The 26,660-nt window shown below is 37.2% G+C and overlaps 1 protein-coding gene across 8 annotated transcripts in view; it reads left to right on the forward strand.

Moving 5' to 3' along the window:
- Nucleotides 1-1,094: 1,094 nt before the first annotated feature.
- Nucleotides 1,095-26,660, forward strand: part of msn (serine/threonine-protein kinase msn) — a 161,349-nt gene continuing 135,783 nt past the window's right edge. For 7 of the 8 annotated variants that reach the window (XM_067790384.1, XM_067790390.1, XM_067790391.1 and 4 more), the window contains exon 1: nucleotides 1,095-2,201. In XM_067790384.1, the coding sequence (XP_067646485.1) occupies nucleotides 2,130-2,201 (72 nt within the window). In that variant the 5' untranslated portion in view covers nucleotides 1,095-2,129. The remainder of the gene's footprint in view (nucleotides 2,202-26,660) is intronic. The other variant, XM_067790385.1, reaches the window with a different exon arrangement.

Genomic DNA, 26,660 nt, shown 5'->3' on the forward strand with positions numbered 1-26,660 from the left:
ATTACAAAAGGAATAACTGTTCTGGTCCCTGGCTATAATTTTTATAGGTTTCGGTTATGTTTTTTTTATTCCTGCAAAATGTTTTGACGAAATATACATTGAACGAAGCTCTAGATATAACCTTTATGTCCATGGAAAGTTTCAATCTTTTTTTTCCCGAAATGCTAAGATTTTTACTCAAAAATTATAAAAAAAAACCATGAAAAAACGAAGTGAATGAAGCAAACGCGACCCAGAAGCAAGTGAATATTTTGACAGCAAAAATGAGTGTTCGTGACACTTTGCGTCACTATATAATACGAAAAAACGTAAGACAATCACCTACAGTCACTGAGAGTCACCGAAGTGAATGAATGCTCTTATATGATACGAATTTGGTTTCACTTGGGTGAAAGTGACTCTTCGCGTCGCTCTGCGTCATACATAATAACGCCATATAAGTCACCATTAATCGGGCCTTAACTCTCGAATAAAGCTCTTAGTGGAGATATGCTATAAAACTTGCAACATTTTGCGTTAAATCATTTCAGATGACCAAACATCGAATAAAGCTCTAAGTAGAAATGTGCTATAAAGCTAAGGCCACACTGAGCTGCACTACACTGCGCTTCAAAATATTATTTGCATGTATTCTTATGGAACAATTCACACCTAGCGGCAGCAGTACTACGCGACGCGGCCATGAGCGGCAATGTTGATCAAATAGGCAAAAAAGTGAAGCGCCGCTGCCGCTACATGTCGCGCCGCTAAGTGTGCACGCACCTTAAGGCTATTCAGATCCTATGACCGCGTTACTGCGCGTACACGCTTCAACTGTGGCATAGGATAACAATGAAATGCTTTGCGCTTCCATCGCTTTAAAGCGGCCAAAGCATTAACTAAATACGTCTTTACTTTTTACTGCCTTCTACGATGCAGCCCAGGCCGACTGCACGGTTGCTTTTCCTTGTATTTACATAGCAGTTTTTTTTTATAAAAAAGTATTATAACAAACTTCATATACAGATGTCGCCGCTGTACCCTTCGTTGTTTTCTCATTACATGTTCTTCAACAAACGAAATTTTTCATTCATTCTTCATTCGTTCATGTAAGAGGTGGAAATAAACGACGATTCGGGCGTGGAGAAAAAACTTTTTCAAATTGGTTTTTCCTTTAGTGAAAGAAAAATTTAAAACCGGATCTTATGTGGCAAAGTGCAATCAGCGATCAAGTTTTATTATCAACTGAGTGCAATTGTGCTAAGCAGCAGTTAGAAATACAATTTTGCATGCAATAATGTGTAGATATTCAACGTGTTTTAGATAATACAAATTTTCATTTTTCTTGTGGCACTTTTCAGTTGTCTACCTGCCGCAGCCGCTACCAATAACAGCGGCAACAACAACGCAACAGTATCCAATAAATACTTGACAACAACAAAATCCGTTTGATTTGTATGAGCTTGGGTGGTTTGGCTGCTGTTGCCGTCATCTTTGCTAGTGCCGCCGCCTTCCAAATGGCTGAGACGTGGAAAATTGCTAATCTTTAAAGAAATTTTTACTCAAGCATAAAACAAAGGAAAACCAACGAGAAAAAAAGAAAAGTTTGTGAAAAGTTCGTGAGAAGATTGAGGAGAATAGTGAAAGCAGCCAACTAAAAAAAGGAGTAAACGGTCATAGCGAAATAAATGGGAACCCGCTATTGCTGCTGCTCCCCAACACCCCATCTTGTGCTTTATATGAAAAGTGTTTTAATATTTTATGTATTAAAAATCCATGTGATTTCATAAAAGAATAATTCCCTCTTTGCATTTAGAAACTCGAAGAATATTTCTTGATACAAATCCATCAAAGATAAAATAAATTAGAAGTAGAGGATGTAACAAAGTGATTAAACTAAGGAAAAAGTGAAAAGGAAGGTCAGAGAAGAAACAAAGGAAGAAGTTAAGTGAAAAGTGCAAAGGCGAGACTTCGAAAATAAAGAGAATTACATGAATAGAATAGAAAGAATTATGTGAAATAAAAATAAAAAAGTGAATATCAGCGGATATCAGTAACAAAAAAATAAGAAGACAATAAATAAAAGAATTATTACAGAGAAGTGAATAAAGGCAAAAATAAAAGGAGGTAACATAAAATAGCAAATCAAAATGGCGCACCAACAGCAACTTGCCCCATCTGTGAATTGCTCATTGGATGATATCGATTTGAATGCATTAAAGGTTAGTAACCAGTAATTTGACTGATATTTTGCCATCGATAATTTTATGCTTACGAAAATAATTTGCTGATCACGTTAAACTAAAACAAATTCTAATTTATTGTTTAGAACTTTAGTTACTTTTGTTTGTATGTATACAGATGTATGTATATATGTGCATATGTATGTACAATTGGTTGATCACTTTATGAGATCGCTAGCAATTGAAGTTTCATATTTAAATTATATTTTAATTGATTAGAAATATTTAATTGGAAAACCTGCATTTACTCCTAGGCTGCTTGTCATCCAATTTAGCTCTGTGACGTGTAATTTTGCCTTTGCTGGACATTTGTTGCTAAATAAGTTTTTCGTTTTGATTGCACTGTTGCTGGAATAGGTGTGGCCGGTTGCCTGTTTAGCTTTTTGCTGACACTGCACATTATTTTCTGCCGTCATCCGGACCGTAGAGTATTTGTAATGGTGTACAGCGGGTATTTCAGTCATGATAGACTCATATTCAGGATTAAAGTTTTATATAATTTTTTGTAATTGCACTTCTATTTTTACTTATTCCTTCCTCATTTTGCAAATAATTATGGTAAAAGGCTAGACCAGCTGGCCACTACTAACACGCGCCCAAAAATATAGAGAGAGTTGTCAAATGACGCGTATTGACCTCGACAACTATAATCCGTAGGTGGAATAAAGTTTTACTTCTGTCAGGAATTATAAGCAGATGACTTTAACTTTGTTTGAAAAAAAAAAAAAAAATTATACGGATTTAATTTTGATCCCACTTCATTGGTGGACCAGTCAGGGTAATTAGTAACATTTTACAATAGGTGCATCACCTAATTTTTATCAAAAATTAACAAAGGTGGTATCAAAAGACGCGTCTCGGCCTCCGTTTTAAGAATCCGAAAGCGGAAATCTAAAATTTTACTTCTGTCGAAAGGTGTTTACATAAAACCATAAAAAGACTCCGAGAGGGTCCGAAATATGGTACCAGATCCATAGTTTTTTTTGGCATAGAACACTTATGCTTTGGCGGCCTTTGGCCGCGCTTATAAAAAATTTCCCTGGGTGGGTCCGACATCGGTTTGGGGAACAAAACTAAATGCGCGCAGAACACCTTTCTTGTGTACAACAAATCTGACAAAAAACAACAACCACATGAAAAGTAGAACCGATTTTTTGCTTTTATCTTTTGACAGAAATAAAAACATTAATTTCCGCTCCGGATTCTAAAAACGGAGGCCCAGATGGGTCTTTGATACCACCTTTGAAAATTTTTTGATAAAAATTACGTGGTGCACTGACTTGTAAAACGTTACCGGGTAATTTTTTATGGATCCCACACCGCTTTCGGTGGAGTTCCTGGTAATTTTTCTGTTTTTCGTGAATAGCTTTTGAACCGCTCAAGAAGTGTCTTTTGACACATCTCACGATTTTTTTGGGCGCTTAATAGCTCTCGACCGCTGTTCTATACATACCATATTACTCTGCCACACCTACATATATGCACACATACATACTCGGGGAATAATTAGTGGCTACCACTGTTACCACTTTGGTCCAATTTTTTGCAAAGGGTTGGTCATCTTGGCCCATTTCATCTCCTTTTATTCGTATGTTGTTCTTGTTGTATTATCGATGTTGATGGTCCTTTGCCGGACATATGTACATGTGTAGATCCGGTACGTTCCGGTAACAAAGCACCATAAAGGTACTAGCCTGACCATCTCGGGAACGATTTATATTACCACATTAAACCTCCATCTCGCCCTCCCCACGCCCTAGTTCCATGAGGAACTTGGCGTGGCAAAAGCCTCGGCTGTAAATGAAACAGGATTCGGCACCGTTAGGTAGGTGAGGTTGACAATAGGGTTGGAGAAGCTGAACTCCTTTGAATCAATTTGGTATTTTAGTCCCCTCTTACGGCAGGCATATCTACCCCGGGTATATTCTAAGCTCATGATACAACAAAAACCCTGGCAGATGCTAACTGATATAGTCCCGGAATATAGAAATATTAAAAGAACGAATTACACACATCCAATTTCCCAGAGATGGCATCAGAGCGCTAATTAGGTTTGAGAAGCTATTCAAAGTATAGTTGAGGAACAAGGGGCACTTCCATACTAGAAGCGATTCACCAGAACCACACTCTTATATGGTGCACCCATGGCTCTAATATATAGAAGGCATCGGAGGGGAATCTGCGAAACCAGAACCGAAATGTCCATACCTCTGCAGGCATGAAGAGGCATGCTCAGAGAAATAAATCTGCCTGAAATTTCATGACTGCGGAAGCAAAGGTGCTGATAGGAGAACACATCATAGAATGGTATAAACTATAAACTACATAAAAAGCCATGCTTAAAAGATCACAGCATATTCAAAAGCCACATTACCAAACAAGGCATATAGTCTAGTAGCCGCTTTCGCTTTATCGGCAGCGCGGCTGAACCTGTACATAATTCTTGAATTCGATCCTGTCGCGAGATTAAACTTAAGGATTTTTGGATAGATGAATATATTCAATATACCTATAATTCGCAGTGCATAGATTCAGAAAAATGTATCTTTCCTTTCAAATTTAAAGGTCCTTACCATATCACATAATTGATTGATAGCAAACAGACTTTCAACATGCCAAACGTTGTAGAATTTGGAACAATCAGCAGACAAGGGAACACCTACCCCCAACTTTAATAGTGTTTTACTATATTATTACGACCAGGATATACGTCCTGGCGGACTAAAAACACCTCCTGATTCCTTGTCTTGTCTAACTGTTTCGGTAGGTAAATCACAAGACAGAAATTGGCACTTTCCCGAGCTCACTTATTAACAAAGGATATTTTGTTATGTTTAAAATCAACGTTAATGAATTCCAAAGATGGTAAGGCCAGCGAGGGATGACGGTTATACGTGATTGTTGTTGTTGTTATTGTAGCGAAGAAGATTTTGAGGAGTGATATTTATGGTCCTTTGTCGGATATAGACCCGATGGTCGCGAAGTCCTACAAATTTAAAAAGATTAAATACATTGAGAATAGCGAAGATTAAATACATGGAGAAAATAGCAAGCTAATGTGGAAGCATGTTAAGCATGTTGTAAACTTAAAAGGCCACAAGAAAAGATCTTGACAATGATCGTAAAAGGTGTGACATATGATACACCTAACGATATTGCTGAGGTCCCTTAAGCTAGCCCAACCTTTCCAGCACAAGCAAAAAACGAGACCGTACTAAATTGCACAACATTTAATGCTAATTTAATACGGGTTAAATAAATTTATTACCCTTGTTTAAGTTAGTTTAAGCTAGCCCAAACCATATGCCCAATAAAAAAAAATTTTCATTTCAAAACACATAGTTACTGAATAGGGCCTCAGGTTACAAATTAGGCAAAACAAAGCTATGAGATTTATATTGAAAATGAGGTACGACACTTCCATAAAGAGTATGATCGATGCACTAAACTGGTTGAGTGTAAAACAGCTGATATTTTACCAAGGTATGAAATTTGTATTTAATATCAATCATGGTAAATTACAAGTCTACCTAAGTGAAAAACTTGTGTATGTGAATGAAACCCACTTACATAATTAGGGAAAATAAAAATTTTAGATTATCTCTTTTCAAAACAGACATGGACAATCAAAATATATTTTACATAGGCCTGAAAAGCTTTAATCATGTTAAAAATTGTGAAAACGTAAACACTTTCATAAAAAGTTTATTAGAATATTGCAAAACCCTTCTAATAAGATAAAATATTTTGTATCTGTATTTCATGTTACTGATCCTTGAGCGTACATGGGCAATCCAAACAGACACAGAGGAACCTTATGCGTCAGATCAAATATATCGCTCGCAATCAAATTGGGAAGAGTTCCCGAAAAGGACATCTCAGAAAAACAGTTGGAGAGTTCTTGAGAGTCACGTCTATTCCAACAAAAATAAAAAAACAATAATATATTATGATTAATTATGTTTATATAAAAGCCGGTGCAGGGAGGATTGGAAACACGCCCTTTCCAACCATCCAATAAAAGTGGCTCATTCTTCTGAGCTGCTAGCTTTTGTGTTGATCGGAATCAAATGCATTCCGACAGCATAAATAACGAAACTTTGTAATCATAAGTTTGGAACAGGACAGTATTGGAAATACGTTCTTTCCAACCTCCCAATAAAAGTGCCTTATAACTCTGAGACCCGAGTCATATGTGTTGATTGGAATCTATTGCATTCCGACAACATAAATAATTAAACTATGTATTCATAAGTCTTGGAGTAGGGCAGGATTGCGAACACGTTCTTTCCAACATCCAAATAAGATTACTCCAGGACACGCCCGTTGGGATCGCCAGTTCCCGTGCTGATCGGAATCGCATGCATTCAAACAGCCCAAATTTTGGATATCCTATTACTATTACAATGTACTTACAAATTGCAATAATCTAAGTTTTAGCCTTAAAACGCCGTAATAATAAATAAATAATAATAATAATACGTTATAGTAACAAGCACCATCAAGCCCGTCTATCTCGGGAACAATTTTAATATGACCTCATTGACCTCCTAGGCCATCCCGCCCCCAAGCCCTGGTTCCAAACATATATGTATATGATTCATGCATATTTGTAACAGGATTCGCCTAGCGCAGGTGAGACTGCCAATTGGTTTGCGGAAGCAATGAACTGCGTTTATCAACCCCTCGCATACACGTTGTTGTTGTTGTTGTTGTTGTAGCGATTAGTTACTCCCCGAAGGCTTTGGGGAGTGTTGTCGATGTGATGGTCCTTTGTCGGATACAGATCCGACACGCTCCGGTAACACAGCACCATTAAGGTGCTGGGCTGACCATCTCGGGAACGATTTATATGGCCACATTAAACCTTCAGGCCATCCCTCCCTCCCCACCCCCAAGTTCCATGAGGAGCTTGGGGTCGCCAGAGCCTCGTCTGTTAGTGAAACGGGATTCGCCGCTCGAAGGTGAGGTTGACAATTGGGTTGGAGAAGCTATATATTGCGCTACACAACCCCTTGAATCCCTGCATATACGTGATCGTATCTAGTAGCGCCCGAGTTGGTCGGACTAGTACCTTAAAGCTGCTAGTTATCGAAACATGCCGGATCTATATTCGGCAGGGTATAGTTTCTTTATCCTTACAACAACCAAGGTCGTATATGCCGTCTTAAACAGCACGTAAAGTTCTCAATCAATCGAAAATTTCGAAACTAAAACGTTTGTATTAAATTTGCCAAACACTTCCATAAAAGGTCTTCCCAGAAGATAAGGGACCAGTTTACTCAAAGTAAGCCAAAAGTCATTTTTTATCCAAGCGAACTAAATTGGCTATCGTGGTGACGACTCCAGCCAATAACTTACTTTCATTTCGCATTTTATTTCCTTCACTTGCCTTGCATTCTCGCAGTACCCACCCCTTTTTTTTGTTCTTTACTACTTCGCATTTCATTTGGCTGCCTTTCAATTGGACCCGAAATCATCAAATTGACAAATTCACTTTCAATTACGCGCACTCGAATTCTACAGAGATGCACACGCACTCGTGCATATCCAATGATGTGAGACTGGTTGCAGTGCACTGTTGACGCTCGCCTTTTCACCCACTGGATTTGTGCGCTTTTGTTATTGGCAACTTTAGGGTTGAAAGATATTAACTACTTACGTACGTACCCGCATCCATACTTGAAATAATCATTGGTGAAAATGTTGTCATTCTTTTGTTGTTAATATGGACTACTCCATATTTTATATAAATACATATACGCTCATTTGAGAATTAAACAGATTATTGAAATTTCTGAATAGTTGTGTAGTCGATAGCGGCATGACGAATTATCCAGTTGAAGGGATCGTTGAAGTCGGCGGCATGCTGATCACCAGCGGGTTAGGGGGCTTAGAATATTCCCGCCGTAGGCCGAGGCGACTAAAATACCCTCTCAAGGGGTTGCCTGCGCAATATATAGTTTGTCAACCTCACATACCCTGGCGAATCCTGTTTCATTAACAGCCGAGGCTCTGGCGACCCCGAACTCCTGATGGATCTAGGGGGTGGGAGGGCGGTATGGCCTAGAAGGTTCCATGTGGTCATACCAAATCGTTCACGAGATGGTCGGGCTAGTACCTTTATGGTGCTTGTTACCGTAACGTACCGGATCTGCATCCGGCAAAGGACCATGACCTTCGATAACAAGGCATTTGGGGATTGTCCTTATCGCTACAACAACATGTTACCGGGATAACACTCCCCCCAAGTTTACTGAAGTTTTAGTAATATGGGCAGTCCTTTGCGGGCTAATCCGGTACTGGCTTCGTTTTGTGTAGTTGAGGTCGAAAATTAGGTTCGAAAAGCTGAATTGCTATAAAGTTGTATATGTCGCTACAAAAAAACCTGCAGTAACAATGCTCCGCGAAGGTTCCAAAGTACCAAATAAGGAGCTACGACAGACCGTAACAGTTACTTTCTTAACGGGTATGCTATATGCATGGTCTGAGAAGGATGATCTACCACTCCAGAACTTTCCAGTTATACCCTTATATATCATGTTCAGTATTTAATGTGGTTTTAGTTCCTTCACTTTCTGGCACCACTATTCCACTGCTCCCGACTTTATTTTTTTTAAGATGCTGAAACAAAATTAAATTTCTTATGAAGGCCCACAGCACATCCCAATGGTCTAAGGTAGTGTTAGGGATATGGACTGCCCTTTGCTGGAAATTAATTTGGCACTAATACCTTCTGATACTGGCCCAACTGCAACGGGAAGGATTTGTTTGACCAATGGTCGCCTCCTATGATGGCCATAGCTAATCGCGGGTTTGTTCTTAACACACTGGTTGAGTCCTAAGTTTGTTGTCGTCTTGGTATTCAGAATATAGCAGACTGAAATTATACTTATACACCTCCCCACCTCCTGCATGATGATCTCCATGAAATCATAAACCAAACATCAATTATTCCTTATTCCCATTAGAAACAGCAATTTTGCCGATAGATGATCCATAATGCCAGTTAAATAACCGCCCACCAAGCTCAAATGGTGCTAAAACAATAACAACAAACATAACCTGCAAATATGCAATTTCTTAAATTCTTTAACTTTTCTATCCTTTAATATACTGCTCGACACACTTACATCCCATTACCGCCCATCGGTTTTCATTCAAATGCCTGGAAAAAACACATAAACAAGTCCACTGAGCCGACAGACTGTGTTTTCCATTCAATAACCTTTAAAAGTTTGCGTCAGTGCGTGCCAACGCGTACTAAAAATGGGGGTGTGCCCATCACATGTCAATAGCCCAGCCAGCCGGTGTCGTTAAGCTTTTCGCCTTTATTCTGCTATTCTTAACTCAACATTTTTGGCGTATGCGCGGTCCGGGTGGCAATGTTTCACTGCTGGTGGTAACAATGATAAAATTTAAAATAAAAAAAAGATACAAATTTTTAGGAATTTCGTCCCATTCCACTGACTTTCCTCATGACTACCAAATTGACAGTGAAAATCTTATCAAATGCCATTTAAGTTAATTTTATTAATAAGCCACAAAATACCGGCAATTGTCGTCGTTGACTTAACTGTGCTGAGTGATGATGATGCCAACCCGAGCTCGAGGGAGAGATAGATATAGAAAGAGCAATGACTGTGGCAACAACCTCTTTGAAACGCTGTCTCGCCGGCTGTTTTGCTGCTTATGAATGTTCCCTTTTTTGTTTTTGTTATTTTAATACGCACAAATATATTTACGAGAAGGTTTTTTGCTCTTCTGAATGAGCGTTCAATGTGCTAAAAAAGGCGTACACAGACGGTATTGTGCGCACAAAGGTCATCAAACAAATGTCGTCGACGTGGCACAAACACAAAGAAAGTGACATAAAACTCACTAGAAATGGGAAAACTAAAATAAAAGGAAGAGCTTACTAAGTTTCTTTAAGTCATTCCACTTGACTGAAGTTAGTCGATGAAAGATGAAATAAATTACAAATATCTTGGCAGACAGAAGTATTGTGGATTGAAATAAACACTTGGCACGAGTTAGGAAAAAATAAACTCTAAAGTGGCGAACATATTTATTTTAGAAGCGCACTTCAGAGTGTAAGGCGTAAGACTTGTTTTTGAAGCTTAACTCAGCCCAGTAAGTCTTCGTATATGCAGTTTTTGTAGCAACAAAGTAAGAAAAGACAATTATATACATATATATGCTTAACGTGAGAAACTGCCTCTAAGGGTCAACCTCACAGTGTCAAACACACGGATCTAATTGCGTGATCAGCGTTTAAACGACCAGCTCCATGTTTCTCATCCAAACACTTCAGTTTACGATCGTTCTTACCAAATTACAATCACAATGTCTTACCTTGGTTAGATACAAGCTGTAGGTTGCGAGGCAACTGCACTTTAATTTTTATTACCATTCTAATCCAAGCATAAATAATTCCTTGCATCATGTTCTAATGCTTTACTAATCAGACACATGATACAATTCCACAATTTCAATACAAGAATCAAGGGATCTGACGAACATTTACTGAGCACCAGGATAAACTGCTTCACAACCAAGGGATGTGATTGAAACCTTTGCTAATATCGGATTGTATGAACTGTCCGTTCGAATCTACGACTTAAAGTTTCATCCAATAATCAGTTTCACACTAGATGAATGTTCGTTCAAGTTTACGACCCCCAGAGGGTTAGGGGGTTAGAACATTGTTGATTGTTGATGTTGCTGGAAATTTGGGTGATACTAATTTATATCCGGCTGGTCCTAGGTTGGTTACTGCCGTGCCGCCTAGACGGGCAATTTTCGTATCAAGATTGTATCCATCTCTGACGGAGTCTGATGTGTTTAATTATATCTTAGCTAAGATTAATAGTACAGGTTCTATTAACATTAGTGCACATAAATTTGTTTTTAAGTATGTGAGGGATTTTCATCATTTAAAATATCAGTTCCAGATGATTTTTTTTGATATGGTTCTTGACAAATCTTTTTGGCCTATACATTCGGTAGTACATTTGTACACCACAAAGTCGAAGGTTGAGCCTCGCGCACGTATAGTTTCAAAAAACTTAATTACCAGCCCTGCCAATACGATTCAAAAGTAACTATTCACTATCAGAATGTTCGTGGTTTACGTTCTAAACTAAATGCTGTTTACCTTAACAGTTTTACTTTTACATCGGAAGTGATCGCTTTCACAGAGACTTGGCTAAAACCTGATAATTTGAATTCAGAGTTATTTTCAAATGACTACGTTGTTTTTCGGTATGATCGCCAGTCGAGAGCAGGCGGTGTCCTGATCGCTGTATTGTCCAGTATTTCTACTGAATTCTTGAACTTTGATGACGTGCTTGAAATTGAATTCATAGCTGTAAAGCTCTTGTTCCCGAATTTTGTCTTATATATTTCTTGTTCCTACATATATGATATGTACGTTTATGATTACCATAAAGCAGTTATCCACAGCCTGCATTCTCGTTTGCGTGATAACGATCGCCTATTGGTTCTTGGGGACTTTAACTTACCATACGTTAGTTGGATTTGCAACGATGATTCAAACTTTTTGACTCCTGTCACTCAGCATGATTTTATTGGCTCGCTTATTGAATTGCCGCTAGTTCAGATCAATAATGTGGTAAACTCTAAAAACAAGTTGTTAGATTTAGTTTTTGTTGATAGTTCAATGGGTACTGGCCTCAGTCGAATCCCTGCCTTATCCCTGCCTGAAGATCCCTTGCTCCCCACACTTGAGGTTACACTGGACAATTTTTACTCTTTTTTTTTAATGATCTGCCACAGATTTTGAATCATTCACGAGCTCTAATGTATGCCGATGATGTAAAAAATTTGCTATACATGCTTGCCTTCGGATTTAACTCGCTCAAATCTACTTCTGGTTGATTTGGACTCATTTCAACGTTGGTGTACAATAAATGCATTAGTTCTAAACTGTTCCAAATGTAAGTTCATGACATTTCATCGCGTGAAGCCTGTCCTGTCGTCTTATGCACTTTATGGCACTTTTATGGAGCGTATATCTTCGATTAACGATTTAGGTGTTCTGTTTGACTCGAAACTGAGCTTCAATTCACATATTTCAGCTATTACTAATAAAGCAATGGTTTTGTTAAACGCTGGGCTAAGGAGTTTAACGATCCGTATCTGACCAAAGTCCTCTACACTTCGCTGGTCCGCCCAATACTTGAGTATTGCTCGTATGTTTGGTGTCCATTATATATTACTCATATACAGCGTATTGAGTTTGTGCAGAAGCAATTTTTAATTTTTGCTCTACGGGCCTTTAACTGGGACTCAAATCTTCATCTTCCGTCTTATAGAAGTCGACTTCTTCTCATTGATTTGCCAACTCTGGAAAATCGTAGAATATTACTCGGGGTAATGTTCCTGCATAAGCTAATTCTAGGTGAGGTTGACTCCTCTGAGCTGCTAAGCCGATTGAACTTTGCAGTTCCTGCTAGGGCGTCCAGACACTACGTACCCTTCCATTTACCCCTGTGTCGTATAAATTTTGGCAAAAATGATCCTATACGTGTTTGGTGCTCGTACTATAACGACTTGTATAATTGCATTAGTATCGAATGTTCGTTTGTTGCCTTACGCAATGTTATACTTTTCAGTCTCAACTGATATCTTAAAGTTTAGTTGTTTAATTTGTAACGATAGTTTAACTTTAGTTCTTGTTCAACGTCATACAAAATTGTAATTTTTTTATTAATTCCATTTTTAATTCTATACTTGTATATATTTTTACGCTATTTTTTTTTTATGTTACTTTTCTTTATATTTTGTTAGTCGACCACTCTTGTTAGTTGACTTTAAATAAATAAATAAATAAATAAATACCCGCGGTAGGTATGCCTGTCGTAAGAGGCGACTAAAATACCAAATAGATTCAAGGGGTTGTGTAGCGCAACCCTTTCAGGTTGCCAGCGCAATATCAAGCTTCTTCATACGCAATTGTCAACCTCACCTATCCGTAGGGAATCCTGTTACATTAATAACCGAGGCTCTGGCGACCCCGAACTCCTTATGGATCTAGGCGGTGGGAGGGCGGTATGGCCTAGAAGGTCGCATGTTGTCATAACAAATCGTTGGGACCGGAACGTACCGGATCTACATTCAGTGAAGGACCATCAACATCGATAACACTCCCCAAGATCTTCGGAGAGTGTCCTTATCGCTACAACAACAACAACAAAAATCCTCAGCTATTAACCATATTCACACTATATCCGATTCCGCATAGCCTTACGCTTGGTACAACAGTACCCGGCCAACTCAGTAGGTTAAGGGGCTTAGAATATTCCCGCTGTAGGCATACCTGGCACACCTGGAGGTGACTAAAATCCACACACTCGAAGGGGCGAAGCACTTAGGTCCATGCGCCGTCTCTTTTCGATAAATACACCACTAATTCTATATGCAAGATAAACATTGCGTATGTTGTTATAATTGTCGTTCACGACGACCGTGCGGCCTGTCTGTCAAATCAAGGCAAAAACCGTTTAAAAAGAGCATTAAAGATGACGATGTGGAATAGGACTATCACATCTGACAGTGGTAATCTCTTCAATTTGGGATCTTATCGCAAAGTATTGAGGCAATATGTGATTTTCTGTAGCCGCGATTCTAACTCTCTCATATGTTACTAGCTTGAGGACTAATTAAAGTACCAAACCGGTGTCTCGTTTTCGTGGAAACTCTTATCTTTCGAAGAAAATATTTAAACTTAAAAGTTAACGTTACATAAGGCCATATGCACTCAATTTACCTCAAAATGAATTATAGATATTTTTAGTATTTTTATTGCCTACGATTTTACCTACCCAAAATTTCCAGTGTTGCTATTTGGTTAATCATATTTTGGCAGAAAGATAAACATGTTCGCCCACGCTCGTTTCGAAAAAATAGTGGCGATTGTAAAAAGACTAGAAATCGACTGCAATGATAAAAAAAAAGTAAGCAGCACAGCGCGATGAGGATGACGAGTGACAACATATGCATATGTAGGTACATTAGAGTGGTCCTTACCTGCATGGAGAACGTAAATACTTATATGCGGTATATAATCACAAAAAAAAAAAAAAAAACAACTAAGAAAGGCTAAGTTCGGGTGTAACCGAACATTGCATACTCAGCTGAGAGCTTTGGAGACAAAATAAGGGAAAATCATAATGTAGGAAAATTAACCTAGGGTAACCCTGGAATGTGTTTGTATGACATGGGCATCAAATGGAAGGTATTAAAAGTGTATTTAAAGGTGGGCGCTTTTTCGAGAAATCGCCATAAAGGTGGACCAGGGGTGACTCTAGAATGTGTTTGTACGATATGGGTATCAAATTTACTCTGTATAAATGCTATTCTGTATATATTTTATCGACTATTAATTTGGTTTATTGTCAATTTCATAAATTATTATTTAATAGCTCCTTCATGAGTACATTTTAACACATTTACAACATTTTAGCTTTTGCTTACTTCTAAGTTTTTAATTGAAATTTTCAAGCGTTTATTAAATACTGTTTAAATATTACTTTAATATTGATGACTGCTTATGTTGTTTATATCGTGTATTACATCTGAGATTTAAGTGTCGGTATATTTGATCTGTATAATTGTTTAATTTGTAGACTGATAAATAAATAAATAAATAAATAAACAAATGAAAGGTGGTAATGAGTATTTTAAAAGGGAGTAGCCCTAAGTTGTATATGTGAAGGCGTTTTCGAAATATCGACCAAAATGTGGACCAGGGTGACCCAGAACATCATCTGTCGGGTATCGCTAATTTATTTATATATGTAATACCACGAACAGTATTCTTGCCATGATTCCAAGGGCTTTTGATTTCGCTCTGCAGAACTTTTTCATTTTATTCTACTTAATATGGTAGGTGTCACACCCATTTTACAAAGTTTTTTCTAAAGTTATATTAATTTAGTCCAATCACCATTTTTCATCCTTTTTTCGCATTTGGTATAGAATTGTGGCATTTTTTTAATTTTTCGAAATTTCCGATATAGAAAAAGTGGGCGCGGTCATAGTCGGATTTTGCCCATTTTTATTACCAAGATAAAGTGAGTTCAGATAAGTACGTGAACTAAGTTTAGTAAAGATATATCGATTTTTGCTCAAGTTATCGTGTTAACGGCCGAGCGGAAGGACAGACGGTCGACTGTATATAAAAACTGGGCGTGGCATTAACCGTTTTCGCCCATTTCACCCAGAAAACAATTATCGTCATAGAAGCTACGCTCTTACCAAATTTCACAAGGATTGGTTAAAAGTATTCTAGACAAATTAAATGAAAAAGTGCGGAGCCACGCCCATTTTGAAATTTTCTTTTATTTTTGTATTTTGTTGCACCATAACATTACTGGAGATGAATGTTGTCATAATTTACTTATATACTGTAAAGATATTAAATTTTTTGTTAAAATTTGACTTAAAAATTTTTTTTTTTTAAAGTGGGCTTGTTCGTCATCCGATTTTGCAAATTTTTATTTAGCACATATATAGTAATAGGAGTAACGTTCCTGCCAAAATCCTCAACGACTGCCAAATTACAGCTTGCAAAACTTTCAAATTACCTTCTTTTAAAAGTGGGCGGTGCTACGCCCATTGTCCAAAATTTTTACTAATTTTCTATTCTGCGTCATAAGATCACCCCACCTACCAAGTTTCATCGCTTTATTCGTCTTTGGTAATGAATTATTGCACTTTTTCGGTTTTTCGAGATTTTCGATATCGAAAAAGTGGGCGTGGTTATATCCGATTTCGTTCATTTTAAATAGCGATCTGAGATGAGTGCCCAGGAACCTATATACCAATTTTCATTAAGATACCTCAAAATTTACTCAAGTTATCGTGGTTACGGACAGACGGACGGGCGGACATTGCTAAGTGAATTTCTTTTTTCATCCAGATCATTTTGATATATAGAAGTCTATATCTATATCGATTAGCTCTGCTCAGTTGAGTATAAAAAAAAAAAAACTCAGAATCATCTTTTGGTTGCCGATTCTAAAACGAATTGTCCCCGAATTCAGCTGATTCTATGCTGATTCGTGCTTGTCGACTATTAGCTTTTTAGCGATTGAGGTTGAGGAGCCGAACATTTTCCAAAACGAAAGTCACCCTACTGTACATACACATACACTAAAGTGTGGCATTACTGATTGAACCAGCTGCATGCATTTCCCGTGACAGTGCCCCTCTATCTTTCGCCAACCAATTCATGTTTATAGCAGGCTGCTCTGACTTGGCCTGAGTAAACTAATTTTTTGGTCCTACATTATCTACGAATTGATATACGCACTTCGGAAATCGCCAGCAAGACTTAAGTAAGTTTAGCAACTACGGCGATAAAATACTGTAATCGTTCGGTGTTTTATGGGTTTGACCCTTATTGGAGTGGGTAAGGAAAATACGGGTTTGATTGGACTCCAGACATATACACACACAAAGTATGGGGAGTACGTGGAGGAGAAATTTATTCACTGCAATGACTGAAATTTCGTATGCTTTTGTACGCTTCACATGTATGTATGTAGGTTTTTTTTTTGGAGTGGGGTAAACTTTAAAGTAATCAGAAGCAATAAATAGGAAACTTTGTTTGTCCTTGAAGCACTCCGAAATAATAAAATTTATAATATGTAGATGTATGCCTTCAATATTGGCTCTACTTTCAGTCTTAATAAGAGTCGTGGAATCGAATAAAATTAGCTACAAAAAGCAAGATATAGTTAGGCACGGTCTTAAGGCGTTTTGCTTTGAAAGGCTGAGCAGACTCGAGTCGCAAAAGATATCGAAGTAAAATTTCTTCCGATCGTTACTAAAAAAATTGGATGAATGCAAATTTGTTTGGCAAAGTAGGTGTAGCATTTCAAACGATGTCTTCTGACTTGAAGATATGCAAGGAATTTGGGCGAAACCGGAAGAAAAAGAAGTATCGAAAAAGATAGATTAAAAAATATTTATAGTATAGAGAGAAAGAGCGGAAGAGTGAAAAAGAGAAAGAAGGAGAAATTTAAAAGATGGTGAAAATAAATAGCAACAGAAATAAACAAAGAAAGCAGATGGTGGAGTGAGTGGAAGAGAAAGCTTGGAAAGAAAAGAGATTGAGTGGTGGAAGCGAGGCCCTGCAGGAAAATTACAATCCAGTTCCAAAAAGTTCCGTATCTTGGTCTGCACCAATAACAAAAGTGGTAGTCAAAAACAAGGAAGAGCACAATGCAAATTAGAAAAGAAGCTCGGCCTAAAATCTTCGGAGATTATCGCGCCTTGTATTTCATTTGTATCCAGAAGTTTCAGTACAAAATCTTGCAATCGATTTTTGAGTAACTTTCCGTGGATGTATTGAAACTCGGAACACACATCAGAACCCGATGACAATGAAACATTAGAGAAAAAGGTGACGCTGGTGGCGTCAGGAAAATCATATTTGAAAAACTCATCCGAATTTGGAAATTTTGTGGTCGATTTTTAAGTAACTACCCATATACACAATATGGGTAATATTTATAAAAAAATATTCTACCAAATCCCTTCCAACCGTATTTAAGAAACGGGAAAATTTATTTCAGAAAAGTGTAAAGATATTTGAGAAAGAGTCAAATGTATTTCAGAATTGAGAGACTCTATATGCCGCAAACCTAATACCTCATACTCAGTTAAGAAGCATTCCGCTAGGTGGCGTACAAGTCTAAGTAATTAGGAAATTCTTTGAGACTTGAAATTTTGCGATTCATTTTTTAAGTAGGTGCCCTTTAGGTTAAAGACTTGGAAAATTTTCAGAGGACACAAAAAGGATGTAAAATACCTTTCACAAAAAGTTCCGATAGCGAGAAAGATATCTCGGCTAAAAAATTTAAATCAAATTATTGCCTTTTAATCCGTGAAAATTCGAAGCAGCTGAAATTTGCTGACAGATTGTGTGCTACAATTGGAACGTCCCACCCGTCACAAGCTAAAATGAGCATATATTTTTTCATTGTAAAATATCCAGGTTAGGTTAAAGTGCAATTTGGATTTTAGTATCTCACTAAAAGATATAGTAAAGCCAACTTTTAAATAATTCGAATTAATAGTCAGTTGATTTCGTAGTCCCAACCGTTATTCTTAGAAAAAAGAAATTTTTGATGTAAACCAAAGCTTTGCCTTAAAGAGACGAAATTTTAAACTTTCTAAAATTACTTGTTAAAGAGAAATTACTTCAAGTTTGCGGCAAACTTGAGTGAAAATGTCCCACCCCTTACAATGCTATGCCCCTATAGTAAAATGTCAAAATCAAAATACATCAAAATTATGTCTGTGTCCAGTGGATTTTGATCCATTTATGTATATAAAAGGAAGTGTTTAACATTTTTATACTCAACATGCTTTGCAAACAGAGTATATTAACTTTGATTGGATAACGGTTGGTTTATACCTGTACAATAAAGGAATCGATATCAAAATCATTAGCATCGAAAAAAAATTTGATTGAGCCATGTCCGTCCTTCCGTCCATCGTCTGTCCGTTAACACGATAACTTGAGTAAATATTGAGATATCTTCAACAAGGGGCCGCCGTGGTGTGATGGTAGCGTGCTCCGCCTATCACACCGTATGCCCTGGGTTCACACCCCGGGCAAAGCAACATCAAAATTTTTGAAATAAGGTTTTTCAATTAGAAGAAAATGTTTCTAAGCGGGGTCGCCCCTCGGCAGTGTTTGGCAAGCGCTCCGGGTGTATTTCTGCCATGAAAAACTCTCAGTGAAAACTCATCTGCCTTGCAGATGCCGTTCGGAGTCGGCATAAAACATATAGGTCCCATCCGGCCAATTTGTAGGGAAAATCTAGAGGAGCACGACGCAAATTGAAAGAGATGCTCGGCCTTAGATCTCTTCGGAGGTTATTGCGCCTTACATTTATTTATTTTTTTTATCTTCAACAAAGAATAGATTGGTATTGGATATAAGCGAAATCGGATGATAACCACGCCCATTTTTTATATATACAAAATTTTGTAAAAAACAAAAAACCTGATTATTTAGTAAATAATACACCTAGAATGTTGAAATTTGGACTGATATTGAGACTCTTGATAAAAATTTGAAAAACAATTCTTAAAATGGGCGTGGCACCGCCCACTTGTAATAAAATCAATTTTACAAATATTATTAAACAAATCAAAAATCGTTAAACCTATCGTAACAAAGTTCGGCAGAGAGGTTGCCTTTGCTATAACGAATGCTTTGAAGAAAAATTAACCAAATCGGTTAAGGGTCACACCCACTTTTATATAAAAGATTTTTAAGGGAGAAATTTTTTTTTCAATCGGGTGGTGCCACGTGTTATGTAGAAAAGTAATTTATCTGAAATTGAAGCTCACGCTGAGTATATAATGTTCGGTTACACCCGAACTTAGTCTTCCTTACTTGTTTTATCTCCTTTTCATCGCATTTAAAAACTAAGCTATGTGAGTTGGTTATTTTCAATGTGAATATATAAAAGGGGGGTGGCAGCTTGACGAAAAGTGGTGAAAAATCATAAAATTATTGTTTTCATATCTATAGACTTTGAAATATTTACCTTTGTTCTTGATTAAAAAAAAAAAGAAGTTTTTTCCTTTCTATACGGAAGATCCCAGGTTAAAAATCCGGTATACTTAGTTTGTTTCAATATACTTCAGAAAAAATTAAAAAAGGTCATTCATTAAATTATTATTAATTTCTTATATTGCGACGCTCTCTTTTTTATTGCCCTTTTTGTAGTAGATAAAACACCAATATGATTTTTATCAAAGTTGTCATAAACGTTGTATTGAGTAATGACGCATAGCAGGAAGCAATCCATCAGCTTTTTTTATAATTTGCTTCTTGTGACATATTGCGTTAGTATGTTTGCAATTTACATATATTTCAGTTTCTAAAGCAATTTCTACTAAATTTACTTCACAAATGCTTTATATATATGTAAATACGCACATACCGGAAATATACAAATACTTATTGCTGGGGCTTCACTGTCGTCGGACTTGCTTAACCTAACGAACTCCTCCTACTCTCTGGACTACTCTACTTTACTATGTTTTATGTGAATATCTACAAATGTACGAATATTTATCTACGTTTGCGCTATCTACGGCTTCCATGCCTTTCCTTGATTCTCGTTCTGTTTTTAGTTTCATATTGCTATTGCTTTTAATTTTTTGTTTCAACCTCTGACCGTCTGTTGCATATTTTCTATTTCTCATTTGTAATTTTAGTTTGTGCTTTCAACATTTCCATTGTCGGTCTGTCTCCAGCTGTTCCACTATCGGCATAAAAATTTAATAATAGCCTGCTGCCTGCATACATTCATTGCCACAGTTTTGAAAATTCATTCAAAGCACCGTCACATAAGACGTTTTATATATAGATGCGTTTAATGGCCGGAACACATTAAAGTTTTTATATAGATGCGTTTAGAGTTGGGTCGTTTCGTTCTGAACTTGTTCAATTGACCGGGTCTCTCAACTGAACAAGTGAACTAGATCTTCGATTTCGGTTCTATTTGTTCTTTTAGTTCGTTTTATCTAAATTTATTCTTTCTCTCTTCTCGTTCGGGAACATTGTAAATTCATACACACATACGCTGAAATTCACAGTGACATGACGTAACGATAAAAGGTGGCAGCATGGTGACATACTCACAAACATAAATAAAAATTCCATGTATTTTGTTTTTGTAAATTCGATGGACAAATGTCAAAACGTACTGCGCCGGAAGTTGATGTATCAAATCAAATAAAAAAGGTTATAATCAGCTTCCCATGCTGCCACCTTGTATCGTTCCGCCATGCACAGTGAGCACGAATGTCGATGATGCCACTTATGCGGCAGTTACCCACCGACGTGTGCCGTACGTACGGACGTTTGTCGTACGAAGCACGTTTGACCGAACTCTCAAGCCCGTAGGAATCAATGTGTGCGTCTGTTTACATAATTATTTCGAATTATTTTCACAATTTTTCAAACTTTAATTAGGTGTTTTTGCATAAAAACGGCAAACGGTCAAAAATTAGCGCACAAAAGTTTACTAGGCAACTCTGTCTAGTGAGAGAGCGATCAGCTAACACGTTCTTACGGACAAAATCAAAATTGGTTCGATTTCTACATTCCGGGCTATGTACGTACCGGCGTTGCACGTCGGTGAGTTTTCGTTTACATTGCACACTCATAAGATAGGTCGTGTCAGCTGACCGTTTTTGGTACATACGTTCGTGAGTAACTGCCGCATTACACTAAAGATTTGTGTGGTCATGTGTGTGTGGCACTGCTACAACAACTATGTATGGACTATTTATGAAAAACATCTTTTGTAAGAATCTAATTATTACATTTATTAAACTTGAAAAGTTCATATTTACAATTTGTGTCTCTACTCTTTTAATTTCCTGGATCTTACGAAATTTGTAACTTTTTTTGAAGTTAATTATACATATATATATTAACTTATTTATTTATAACACATTTAAATATACCTACACAAAGCATTGCTGCATACACACCCCCATCTATACTTGTTGGCTTTTTTCGCGGGTGCGAGCAGCAGTGAACAAATTTGCTTGAAAAAAAAAGAACAGATAAACAAAAAGAACATCTTGTTCGTTCATCTGAAATGAACGAAAAAGCACAACTCTAGATGCGTTCAACGCAATCCTATGCACTCGAGTAACATCGCCACAATCAACCAAGATGTTGCGTTTGTAAATATAAAGGAACTTCAGACTTGGCAATTGGTGTTCATTTCGCCTTGCCCACTCACATACAAAATTTCGCGAAGCAGTGTTATACACATTCTCCCTATACAACAAAAATACTTGCTAACATATTTTGTGTCGTATTCATTAGTTATATTGCAGTTTTTAATTGCGAAAAAAGTTAGAAAAGTTACCAACGAGTGGGAAAAATAATTTCACTTGCAAAGCGTGCCAGCACCCTTAGTCAAAGCAAATGTCAAATCTTCTTATGCTTTGCTTGCAACAACATTTGAGAGGTGACTACTTTTTCATATCAGATGGCGCCAGTGTCGCTCGATCTGCCGTTCTCCATAAAAATACGTACAAACAACACATCATGCATAAGCTTGCGTTAAAAGCATCTATATGAAAAATTTTATTATGCCGCGGCCTTTAGCGTTTTATGATTATTAAATACTTCGTTTTTTTTGCTCTACAAAAATCTTATCTGTGTTTGTTCTTATTTGTTTATAAATTTCTTGTTTAATTTACTGTCTGCATGAAGTTGTGGAGATTTCAGTTAACTATAATTTTGGGCGTTTTGTTTTTGTTATGCATTATGTACATATGCATGTTTGTGTGCACTCACTCTATACTCTACATGCGCAACTTTTCGTACTCTAATACCGGTGTTGGAGATTCAGTAGGTAACACCTGAGTTCAGAGCAAATGATGAAGTAATCACCACAAATATTTCTTATTGCACATATGTACATATTTTACATGCTTATATATGAAACGAGCGAGTAGTTGTGCCTTATTTATATACATACACAAGCAACGAACAGAAAAATAGCAGTGACAAATTTTTGCAAAAATTCGTCAATGAAGTTTTTTTTTTAGATATTTCAATAATAACTTCTATACATTTTGTAACTGAAACTATGCAAACCACTTTCAAGAACGTTTTCAAAATATCGGGAAATTTTGAGAAACTTTCAAAGTTTTTATTTGGATTTTATTGAGTATGGAGTTTTGTAGCTCAAAGTACAAGTTATAGCTCTCTCAAAATTCACATTGCTTTTCAGAGTTATTTTAAAAAATTTGTCAAAAATGTATTTGGTTTGACCCCTCATGTTACGTTAACGCTCGAGTTAAAAAGAAAATTTTTCCTTTTGCTAGTGTGCCTTAACCAATGAGTTTTTTCTTTTGTCGGTCTTCATGGCAAACATCTTTGCAGTAATCGTTTTCGCAAACAATTTAAAAGTGATGAAAATATTTTTAAAAGTTCCAGTTGAAATTTCGAAATTTTAGTATACGTTTTTGACTTCTGTTTTAGTTATACAAATCATCAAAGTTCTATTCTATTTTTTGCTGCCTTTTATGTGCTCACAACTGTATATTTATATCAGGGAAATAGTGCAGCAGAAGCGGAAGAGTAAGTGTGGGAGTGTTATTTGTTCGTTGTTAGATATTAAAAGTTGTATGTATCACGAAGAGGGGGAGAGATGTATCAGGAAGCCTTGCCGGAGAAACCGAGCTGGCAAGGCTTCATTTCGAAACCCTTTCTTCTTGGGCGAATTATTTATTCGTTTCGCCCTCAGGTCGGGCGGCATAAAACTACTCAAAGTTCGATGCTTGATAATTTGACTGTTTTTTTACAACCCGGTATTGAAGGCGGTTTCCATTTTTTCCGATTGCTGGGCGAACGTCCAGTGTCGACCTTTGGGTGGAATATCACCCTATTTAGGCTGTCAGTTCGAATACGTCTTATCCCAAATTTGCTGGTAGAAAGAAAACTCTTATCTCAGAACGCAAACTCGAAATGTATTGAATTTACGCGTTTGAAAAAGGGCGTTTTTGAAATAACGTGAGACGATTTGGAAAAAAATATCTGAGGTTTTCTTCAACGCAATACTGATACAGTACGTTTTTCAAAAGTTCTCTGATCTAGGGCGTCTTCGAAACAGCAGCCCGAATAGGATTATATTCCACTCAGCGTATACTCCTCTGTTAATTTCAATCGTATAGCTCATTTAAATTCAGAGATATTGGTTTTCAAATTTTACCGAGAAACTGTTTCCACATTTAGCATTATCGAAAGTGGGCGCGGCTATTAACTGATTTACTCAGTTTTACCAGAACTATTTCTCATTTTAGAAAATGTATTTTGTGTGCGAATTTTGTTACGACATGTCAATGCCTCCAATACTCTTAAATGGCCCTAATATCAAGGTTTACAAAGGGAAGATTTCCTGGTGAACTAGGGAACTTGGGTGTAGATTATCCAGAAAGGGAACTCCCTATACTCCTACAAATGTGGACATTTTACCTCACTTGGGGTGTAAACGTAACGGGATCTTTTAGTAACTCATTTTGGCCAGGCATCGGAGGAAGTCCTGGCTGTCGCTGAAAAAAAAAATCTTTGCCGATGTTGTGTGTCCATATCCTAACTGCGGCTTCCATGATGGCTAAAACTTTTGCCTGGATGACACTTAAGTGATCGGATAGTCTGAAGGAAAGTTATAGGCCTAGGTCCTTTGAGCAGCCTCCACCACCAACTCGGCCGTTTAGCTTAGAACCGTCAGTGTCAACAGCATGACACCTATCCGACTCCGGCCAATAATGCTTACTGGGAATATTCACTATAGAGTTGCTTTCAGCACATTTTATAGTCGCGCAGCTATCCGTCCTTTCTCTCCTATACGCTGACGGTGCCGCTGCTCGATAATTCGCAAGATCCAATGGTAGGGTATCAAGAATGCCCTGAGGTTACGAGTGCACCAAGTACAGCAAAAAGTTCTGATATGGGTTTGCAATTGATTTTTAGTATCAGTATAAGAAAAAATAGCCCCCAAGTGGCGCAAGTATCAAGATTTAAAAAACTAATCGACAACGGGAAGATGTCGGTGTGACACCCCCCAGTTGAAAAGGTTGGCCGCATTCCTTAATTGTGGCAATACAAGTCTGAAGTTACAGAAGGGTTTTGCTAGGAACTGATTGAAATTAGAGCGATTTGCCGGTGAATTAGGGACGTTGGGTAAACCATTATTGAAGTTTATTTTTCGATTTCATAAAATCATAGGCTGAAAATGGTTTCGGAAAGCTTATATAATTACGCAAACCGCTGTAGTGCGTTTTGTTCATTTATGAGCTTATGACACATATTTCGGCTGCTTCAACCGTAAAGCATGAGATAGTGCTAATCAAAACTTAAAACAATGCCAGTCAAAGTCAAAAAACAGCAAAAAAATTTGTTTATTTGTACTCAAATACGTCAAAAAAGTGAAACGACAGTAAATAAATAAAAAAAATTAAAAGCAAAAACATTAAAAGCTTTGCCTTTCACAAGTCCCAACATCCCACCTATCGACTATCACCCACCCCCAAGACAGTTACGAGCGAACATTGCCACTTAAGCCAGATTTTTTTTGAACACACTATTGTTTTTACTTTTATTTTATTTTTATTTACTTTTTAAACCTCTTCTATTCGCCAGTCATTGCTTGTTGATTTTATAGCTATTGTTGTTGTTTTTGTTATTGCTGGATGGATTACATTTCATATCATTGTTTTGCATCCTTCCTTTGGCTCCTGGTGCTGGCGTTCTAATTGTTTTACCTTTGCTTTCTTTCATTGGATTGTTTGTGGTTGTGTAGATATGTATGTATGTGTGGGTGTACCCAATTGCGTGTTTACCAAGGAAATACAACAACAAAGTAAAAATATTTATCCATATGCTTTTTTTTGTGATATCCATCTGTAGCCTCAATTGTGGAGGGCATTGTTTTTGTAATTTGTTGTAATCGAAGTGTACCTGTTGAAATCGCTGTGTGGGTAGTTAGAAATGTGTGCGTGTGTGCAGGTGCTAGGGCGGTTAAATTCTTTGGCCAAAACGTATGATACTTAAGGATTCTATAGATTTTTAACAAAAAAATATCTTAAAAGTAGTTGGAGGACTGTGAGAATATCAGTCACTCACACCCACACGGAAGCCAAATATCACAAATAGACGCATATGCAGTGTTTGTAGTTGAGGCTTTCTTGAAGTAGTAAGCATTTTAGATTTCCGTCGGCCTATTACCAGAGTATGCTTGCAGCAGTCACCTCGGCCAGGTAAGCATATGTTGTACTGATACAACTCCTTATTCCTGTGGCTTAGTATGGACGACAGGAACTCTTACCGAACTACTTAGGTTAATCCTAACTTACAGTAACGAACAGAGCAATAGCAGTGACAATTTTTTCAAGTGCCCTTAATAAATTTTTAATTATTTTTTTTCGATTTTTTAAGAGCATTGTAAGTCGAACTATGCAAACCAAACTCAAAACTTTTTCGAAAAAATTTGGAGAACTCAAGAAAGTTTTGTGTAAATTTCGAAATTTTTATTTTGGAATTATTGAGTATGCAGGTATTTAGGCCAGTCAATCTTAGTTTAACAAAGTACAGGTTATAGGTCACACAGAACTCGCATTGATTTTTGACAATAATTTTTCAGGTGTTTCGGGTTTTCTTTTATAAAAATAAAATAAAAATAAATATAAGGCACGATAAAAGAGATCTATTACCGAGCTTCTCTTCCAATTTGCGTCGTGCTCTTGATTTTCCCTACAAATTGGCCGGGCGGGACCTACATGTTTTATGCCGACTCCGAACGGCATCTGCAAGGCAGATGAGTTTTCACTGAGAGCTTTTCAAGGCAGAAATACACC

Source organism: Eurosta solidaginis, chromosome 5 (assembly GCF_040869045.1).
Source record: "Eurosta solidaginis isolate ZX-2024a chromosome 5, ASM4086904v1, whole genome shotgun sequence".
Taxonomy (NCBI): domain Eukaryota; kingdom Metazoa; phylum Arthropoda; class Insecta; order Diptera; family Tephritidae; genus Eurosta; species Eurosta solidaginis.